The sequence below is a fragment of the Caretta caretta genome, chromosome 11 (assembly GCF_965140235.1).
Source record: "Caretta caretta isolate rCarCar2 chromosome 11, rCarCar1.hap1, whole genome shotgun sequence".
NCBI lineage: Eukaryota > Metazoa > Chordata > Testudines > Cheloniidae > Caretta > Caretta caretta.
Window position 1 is genome coordinate 60,361,674 of NC_134216.1, and position 9,082 is coordinate 60,370,755.

Sequence of the window (9,082 nt, forward strand, 5' to 3'; positions counted from 1 at the left end):
CAAGGACTCCTCGGTTTTTTTTGCTGATACAGACTAACACGGCTACCATTGAAACCTGCAATATTGGTGACATCTGGAAAACATTCTGCAACTTGATTAGAGATCAGGTTACAGTGGGTTGGCTGTATCAGCTGACACCATGGGACGTGTGCAGGAATAAAAATTTGACCGCTTTTGGAGGGACACATTCTGGGCCCCTACCATGGCCCCAGGGCTGGAGGAGTTCTGTGCCCCTGCTTGCCCCCCCTTGTGCACACCCTTGGCTGACACAAATCAAGATTTGGAATTAATGTCTTACAGGAAAACCAAAACAGAAAAAGGCTGATGAGAAAAGAACATCCTCTCTCAGGAAAAAGACTACTAGAGTCAAAAGACAAGGGACCATCCAAGAACCAAAGCATAAGGAAGGAGGGCAGGAAGCAGAAGAAGCTGATCAGAGCAGTGCGGCTGCTGGAGATGAGGAGTTACGTGATGACAGCAGCCCTTCTCCCTCCAGCTCTCCTATTAAGGACCATTTGCTCTCTCCTGAGAGCCCTCGGTTTTGTTTTGAGGATTATGGCAATCCTTCTGGGTCTAGTCCAGTTCCCATTCACAAAAAATTTACTCAGACTTGCCCAATAATCGCCACAGTTAGTGGCACTGAATTGGATGCAGGCATAAGCAATGAGGTTTCAGAGGTAAGAACTGGGGTTTTCCCTTATGGTCAGAGATAGAAAGAATGATTCACTGAACTGCCTTTTACATTCTAGGATTGCAATAGGGACCTACCTGGTCTGGCTCAGGGCCCGCTTCAGATTCCTTCATCTTCCATGGTTCTCTCACCCTCAACGCAGTTCGGCTACTGAGGTGACTTAGCCCTCTAGCAGATCACAACAAGCCCATCCCTTCCTGTGTATCAAGTCCAGACACAAAACAAAAATCTTCTGCCCCAGCCTCAGGGTGGGCCCAGCCTTGCCTTATAGAACACCTGTCTTCTCTTTCACCATTGTTCTTCCGTTCCAACTCTGCCATTCTCCTGAGCTCAGCTCCAGCCCTTTGGGGCTCTGCTCAGTCCCTCCAGCTTCTCCCTGATCACGGCGTCACATCACTAGATGGCACTGCAGACTGTTTCTTAGTCCTCTGCAGCAGTTGAGGGAACCCACGCTCATGTCCACCCTCTTCTATAGGCTCCCAGGCCTGGGAACCCAAAATAACTGGGCTTACTGCCCGTCCATCATTTCAGCTACTCTGATTCTCCTTCCAAAGGCTTATTTCTGACTGCCAACCCTCCTGCCCACCCACCAGCCCATCCGCTCCTGATAGAGGACTGATTCCCAAGGCTGTTTTCCCTGTTTGGCTCCCCATTTGACTAAACGGCCAGCTGCTCATTTTCCTGCGGGCCTGCTATTAGCCACAGGATGCCCCATCATGTGACTTTGCTCATTCCTCTACTTGGAGTGGCAAGCTCTCTAGCACTCTGCTGCTCAGCCCAAACCCCTTAAAGGACCAGACCTTTTGGTTATTGCAGGTCAGCAGGTTATTCACCTCTCGGCAGTCCCTGTCTATTACAGGAACAAGCAATCACTTGGTGAGATTTATGGCTGGTGAACTTAGAATAAACAAAAGGAAATATAGCAGTGTAGTCAGCTTGTGGGCTTCATTGCCACCAGAACATTAAATACTGTAGCTAAGGAATTTAAAAGGCTGCATAATATTATGACCAATAACAACATGTGTGATTATGTTTGCTGCAGTAAATATAACAGATTCTTTACCTTCCTGCTATGGGAAAGAGACCACTGTCTTTCAAAAACAGTCGTCCCCAGGCTGGTAGGAGAAGCCTGGGGAACATGGAAGGATATGAAGTCAATTAATCCTCTCGTTCTGGGTCAAGCAGGCTCAGTTGTCCTTTCCCCAGTGTCAGCTGTGATCTGCCCCCTTGATGAGAGTTCTACCCTCTCTGGAAGCCCTAGCAGGGTCAACACTGAGCCTTGAGCCCAGCCCCGGACTGTACTGTCCCAGGCTCTCTCCTTCTCTTGTTTCACCCCTCCCAGGTTCTTCTATTTTCTGTTTCTTGATGGGCCTTTCCCACAGCTCCCCTAGGCTCTCTTAGAGGAAAACCCTGCACCAGGTTTCAGATCAGATATCTATCAATCAACCTCGCTCACTCACACGTCTGAGTGTTGCTTATGTTCCTTGGCACTCCTTCCCACTTCCCAGCATGCTTTGTAGTAGCCTACAGTCCTATAACCCTAGGGAGACTACAGTTTTCAGAATGCCAGTCTTTCAAGGGCAGGACTCAGAGCAGGGATGAGCAGGCCTAGGCCTGTCCTTAAAGGGATAGTAGATCATGTGACTGTGAAGAATAACTGAATCTTGTGCTTCAACAGGTGCAGACAAAAAATTTTATTTGGAGAGGCTAGAGTTAAAAAATAATAGCTGCTGTCTATCACTTCAATGAGCAGTTCTGTAGCATAACTAAATTTGTCCACTTTTAATAGAAAGATGAATAAGCTTCTGTTCCAAATTCAGTATTTCCTTCATTTATTAATGCAATCCCTAATTTTTCTGGGGAGGCAAAGCCTCACTGAGCCTTCAGCTGTTTACACCAGGGTTGGGCAAACTACGGCCCATGAGCCGTTTTAAGCCAGCCTATGAGCCACACCACACAGCTCAGCCCCGCTCTGGTGCTCTAGGCGGGATGCTGGATCAGGGGCCACATCACATGGCTTGGCTCCACTCCGGCTGGGGCGCTGGGTTGAGGGCCGCACCACATACCTTGGCTCCGCTCCAGCCAGGGCGCTGGGTTGGTGGCTGCACCACGGGGCTCGGCCTCACTCCGGCTGGGGTGCTGGGTAAGGGGCTACTCCGGCGCTCCAGCTGGGGCGCTGGGTCAGGGTCTGCACCACACAGCTCCGGGAAGCTGTGGCGTGACCCTGCTCTGGCTCCTAAACACTCCAATGGGAGCTGCAGGGGTGGTGCCTGCACATGGGGCAGCACGCAGAGCTGCCTGGCCACACCTCCACATAGGAGCCAAAGAAGGGACATGCCACTGCTTCCGGGAGCCGCTTGAGGTAAGCGCCACTCAGAGACTGCACCCCCTGAGCCTTTCCCCATGCCCCAACCCTGATCTCCCTCCCACTCTCCAAAACCCTCAATCCCAGCCTGGAGCATCCTCCTGCACCCCAAACCTCTCATCCCCAGCCCCACCCCCAGCCCAGAGCCCACACCCCCAACCTGCACCACTTCCCGCACCCCGATCCCTTTCCCATCCTCCAAACCTCTCGGTCCCAGCTCAGAGCACCCTTCTACACACCAAACTCACCATCCCTAGCCCCACCCCAGAGCCTGCACCCCAACCCCAATTTTGTGCACATTCGTGGCCCGCCATGCAATTTCTATTCCCCAATGTGGCCCTCGGTCTACACCCCTGGTCTACACCCATGTTGAAGATATCCTCTTGATCATCATAGGGTCAGAAGAGATTCCCTTTCCCTAACCCATGTTCAGGGCTGCACCAGTGCCTTATGGAGATGGTAGAATCTCCCTAAAGCATCAGCTATAGCTGATGCGACTGCCAGAAGTTGGATAGTGGACTTGATAAGCTAGTGGTCCAAATTGGCATTGCAAATCTTACAATACTATGTTATTGATGAGTGTTGAATTTATTAAGAGTCTGGGTCTCGGTTTAGAAACTCTGTATCCTCAGGCTTCAATGTTGAGACCTTTCATATCCTTGCATTTTTGGTGTAGTATTTTTAGACTTATTTTCATTATAACCATTCTTTTGCCTTGCAACTATGAGACACATCATTCATATCAATTTCCTGACAATGCAAGACAACTGGCTTCAGTGTTTTGGAGTAAACCCAGTCCTTTTTCCTCCTCCTCCCCCCCCCCCCCCAACATATTTTTGGACAGTCAAAGCATTCCCAAAGAAATAGAGAGGAGGTGGTATCAGAAATCTGAACCTGAGCCGAGCTTCATAGAATTTGGTTTACAATGGTGAAAAATTAGGGAAATGTAAACTATGGGGGAGCCCTGTGATAGTTATCAGATGTCGTAATGCAAGGCACCTGCTAGGAGTCACCTACGGAATGAGAGGTATATTTACGGTTCAGAGTAAACGGCACAGGTAAAGTCAATCACATTAACAATAAGTGTCCCAGGTAAGGCAAATGTACTCTAGGATATGTAAATCTCATATAAAGTGCATCCATTTCAGGGACTGTGAATCCCATTGTTATCAATTGAACAAATGAACCATTCGGCAATTAGCAGAGTGCAAACTTCATTTAGTAGGTGTCTTTTCCTTCTATCCATTCAGGATCTCCCTGGAAATCAGCAGGAGGAGAAATTATCACGGGACAGAATGCGAGCAGAGAAGGCAGAGAGAAGACGGCTAGAAGTAGAGAGGAAAAGAAGGGAACAGGAGGAACAGAAATGGAAACAGCAAAAGCAGCAGGAGCGTATGGAAAAAATAAAAGAAGAACTGGAACAGGAACAGAAGAGAAGGGCAGAGGAGATACGGTTAGTGGGGATAAGGTTCCAGATGGGAAAGGAAATATTTGGGTTGAATGGCAACATAAAAAGCATGATTGTTCTTTGGAGGTTTAAGTGCTTGATGTGTTCCTTAAATGGCAAACTCCATCTACCCATACATCAGGAAATACCTCTCTCCAAATATCCCACTGCTCACACCAGGAACGCACTAAGACATCTCAAGGTTGGGCATCCTCTTATAATACCAATACTCCCTGACTGCATTTCCAAACAGTAGAAGAAAGCAGCACAGATGAGATATTCTGGAACCTTCTTTTATATTTTATATTAAGTAGGGCTGTCAAGCGATTAAAAAAATTAATGATGATTAATCGGATGATTAAAGAAATTAATTGCAATTAATTGCACTGTTAAACAATAGAATACCACTTATTTAAATATTTTTGGATGTTTTCTACATTTTCAAATATATTGAGTTCAATTACAAAATATTTCATATTTTTATTACAAGTATTTGTACTGTAAAAAAAACATGAAATAGTATTTCAGTTCACCTAATACAAGTACTGTAGTGTAATCTCTTTAACATGAAAGTTGAACTTACAAATGTAGAATTATGTACAAAAAAACTGCACTAAAAAAAAAAAAACCAAACAATGTAAAATTTTAGAGCCTGCAAGTCCACTCAGTTCTACTTCTTCAGCCAATTGCTCAGACAAACAAGTTTGTTTACATTTGCAGGAGATAATGCTGCCCACTTCTGATTTACAGTGTCACCTGAAAGTGAGAACAGGCGTTCTCATGGCATTGTTGTAGCCAGCATCGCAAGATATTTACATGCCAGATGCGCAAAAGATTCATATCGCCCTTCATGCTTCAACCACCATTCCAGAGGACATGCATCCATGCTGATGATGGGTTCTGCTCGATAACAATCCAAAGCAGTACAGACCGATGCATGTACAATTTCATTATCTGAGTCAAATGCCACCAGCAGAAGGTTGATTTTCTTTTTTGGTAGTTTGGGTTCTGTAGTTTCCTCATCAGAGTGTTGTTCTTTTAAGACTTCTGAAAGCATGCTCCACACCTCGTCCCTCTCAGATTTTGGAAGGCACTTCAGATTCTTAAACCTTGGGTCGAGTGCTGCAGATCTCTTTAGAAATCTCACATTGGTACCTTCTTTGCGTTTTGTCAAATCTGCAGTGAATGTTCTTAAAATGGACAGCATGTGCTGGGTCATCCGATACTGCTATAACATGAAATATATGGCAGAATATGGGTAAAGCACAGAGCAGGAGACATACAATTCTCCCTCAAGAAATTCAGTCACAAATTTAATTAATGCATTTTTTTTTTTTAAACAAGCATCATCAGTATGGAAGCATATCCTCTGGAATGGTGGCCAAAGCATGAAGGAACATACGAATGTTTAGCATACCTGGCACGTAAATACCTTGCAACGCCAGCTACAAAAGTGCCTGATAACGCCTGTTCTCACTTTCTGGTGACATTGTAAATAAGAAGAGGGCAGTATTATCTACTGTAAATGTAAACAAACTTGTTTGTCTGAGCGATTGGTTGAACAAGAAGTAGGACTAAGTGGACTTGCACACTCAGAAGTTTTACACTGTTGTATTTTTGAGTGCAGTTATGAAAAAAAATTACATTTTAAGGAAGATTAAATTAGACAGTAGAAACTGTATTTTAAAGAAATCTAAACAAATTTGTGGAACCAAGCTGACATTACTAATCAGCCACTCTGTCCTGTTTTAACCATCCCTTCTCCTACATAGTATTCATTTGTAGATCTTTGGGCCAGGAACCTGCTCTTTTTACGATCTATGAAGAGTGCTCAGCAGGCCCTCAGTGCTCGATCAATTAATAATTTGTGTTTCAGTTTACGGAAACAGGCGCTAGAAGAACAGCACCAGCGCCAGGAGGAAGAGGCAGCGAGGAAGCTACAACACGAGAAAGCAGCACAGGAACGTATCCGACAGCAGCAGGAGGAATATCGAAGAAAACTTCTGGAGCTGCAGAAGAAGAGACAGCAGGAGGAACGAGAACGTGCAGGTGCTCTAAAGAAGGGCTAAAACTTACTGTATCTACAGATAACTCACCCAGAAGGGTGGTTTTCTGGTCAAGGCACTGGACTCAGACTCAGGAGCTCCTGGCTCTGCCTGGAATTCCTGAGACACCTTTGGCAAGTCTCTTAATCTCTTTATTCCTCATCATCTGCACAATGGTGATAATAATAACAATAATACTCCCCTTCTTCAGGGAGTGTTGAAAGAGTGAATTATTTAATGTCTGTAAGGCACCTAGGTACTACAATGATAGGGGCTATCTATGTAAGTACCTAGATAGGAGCTTCTTCATTAAAATTCCTCCATGGCTCTAGTAATAAGGGATCCAGAGAAATTCACCACAGGTGGCCTAGTGTCTAACAAGGCAGCAAAGAGGTTTCTCAAGCAGTCCGTCCCCTTTGATCACAATATAGAAGAACCTGCTTATAGTGAAGTGAAAATCCCAAATTGCATCAGCGCAGTTGGAGTGAATTTCATGCCCCCAGTGGTGGGGTCCATTGTTCTGATTCCTCTAGGAATATTTCATCCCAAGGACGCTCTTACCATCCCCCATCTCTGTTCTGACTGAAAAGAAGCTGCCACTACTGTGTGGGTGCGTGAGAGGCAAAGGAATTCTTACCGTCTGCATTGGCTGCAGCTGCTGTCACTGGAAGTGAAGACATGGCTTTTGAGAGGCACTCGTGTAGCTGCTAGTGCCCCCTGTGGCGGGGGGTGGGTGGAAGAAAGACCCCCAGCTGCAGCTAAAAAGGGGAGCTTTGCCATATTGGCCCTCTCTGTTTACAGTGAAATTCAGCTTATAGTAAAGTTTTTTGGAAACATCATATCTTGTTTAAACAAACAAAATCAACTGTGATGCACTCCAGTCCATTTGCTTGATATTTGCACTACTGTGAGAGGGAGTCGTTAGTTTCTGGGTTCTATTCCCAGCTTTGCCAGTGATTTGCCCCATAACCTTATGCAAGTCACTTAACTTCAATGTGCCTCATTACCTGTATTTTACAGGTGGGAGAAATTAGTACTTTACTACTCACAGAAGTCTTGAGGTGATTAATATGTTAAAGTTTGTAAAGCACTGTGAGATGCTTGGAAGAAAGGCCCTGTAAAAATACAAAGGTTGGGTCTGATACCCCAGGTCACAGGCAAGAGCAGAGAATGAAAACACTAGAGCTGTCATGCGATTAAAAAAATTAAATCGTGAAATTTTAGAAGTTATTCATGATTAATTGCTGTTTTAATCACACAGTTAAACAATATTAGAATACCATTTATTTAATTTTTTGGGGGGTATTCTATATAGAGGGTCAGGGCTGGGGGTTCTGGGCTTCAGTCCTGCTCAGGGCTTCAGACACTCTCAGGGCATGGGGCTTCATCCCCACTTGAGGTGCAATGCAGGGCTCTGGGTTTCAGCCCGGCGCAGGTGGGGCTCAGGGCTCCAGCCCTCCCCCGCCGCCCGGGAAGCTGCAGGCTAGAGCTACTTCAGCCCTGCCGCCACCACCACCGATGCCTCCTGGCTGCCCACGCTCCCTGGAGCTATATAACTACATGAGAATTGCCTTAAAAATGTAAGTAATTGTTTAACACTAATAGCTGAAAACAAATACTTGAAAATGTGCTGAATGAGAAGTTGTTTTTTTTAAATCTCAATTTTAGGGGCCTGGGGTTTTTAAAACACTTGGGGTTGACAATACTGCAATAGCAACATCATTTTGGGTTTTCAGTACAGTTAAACAACGATTTCCTAAATAGGAAATCTTGGCAGCTACTAATTATCTGGTCATCCACCCCCTAGAGGCAGAAAAACGCAAACAGAAAGAAAGGGAAATGTGGCTAGAGGTGGAACGACAACGGCTAGCAGAGATGGCAGAAGAAGAACGCCTGGAGTATGAGAGAAGGAAACTGGAGGAGGAGGAACAGGCAAGGCGTGAGGCCGAGGAAACGAGGAAGAAAGCAGAAGCAGCAGCTAGATTAGCTTTGGAGGAAGCAAAGACACAAGCACAACTTCTAGCCAGGTAAACAGCCTTATTCAGAAAAGGAAATTATTCCTGCTGAATAGTAACACATCAGTAGTTAACATCACTTGGGGCCAATCTAAACAAAAACACTACTAGGGCTGGAACTATGTCAGTGAAAATATCTTCACTGGTTCACACTGGAATTCCAGTAATGAGCCTCAAATTCTAATGTTTGGTCCTGTGTACTCTAGAACTCCAAATTACAAAATGATTCTTTGTGGTGTAGACAAAACTCAACCATGTTTTCAGTACGTCCCCAAACTGCGTGCTAAAGCTTTACATGGATCCCAAGTTTTCGAATAGTTCAGCGACACAGCTAGTATCCCATCTATACTACAAAATGGTGCATAGTGCCCAGGTTTCCCACTACAGCTGAAATTGTAGTATGGCTGAAGTAAAAAGTTACACCAGCATGAATTTAAATTGCTGAGTTTATAATTATTAAGGAAAAAAATATTGACCTAGCCCACTCCTAATGAATCAAGGAACACTAGCTGCTTTCCT

General features: G+C 45.2%; 1 protein-coding gene across 10 annotated transcripts in view; it reads left to right on the forward strand.

Moving 5' to 3' along the window:
* Positions 1-9,082, forward strand: part of KIAA2012 (KIAA2012 ortholog) — a 106,960-nt gene that overhangs the window by 93,506 nt on the left and 4,372 nt on the right. For all 10 annotated transcript variants that reach the window (XM_048869097.2, XM_048869102.2, XM_048869099.2 and 7 more), the window contains 4 exons: positions 301-677; positions 4,307-4,509; positions 6,380-6,552; positions 8,356-8,575. In XM_048869097.2, the coding sequence (XP_048725054.1) occupies positions 301-677; positions 4,307-4,509; positions 6,380-6,552; positions 8,356-8,575 (973 nt within the window). The remainder of the gene's footprint in view (positions 1-300; positions 678-4,306; positions 4,510-6,379; positions 6,553-8,355; positions 8,576-9,082) is intronic.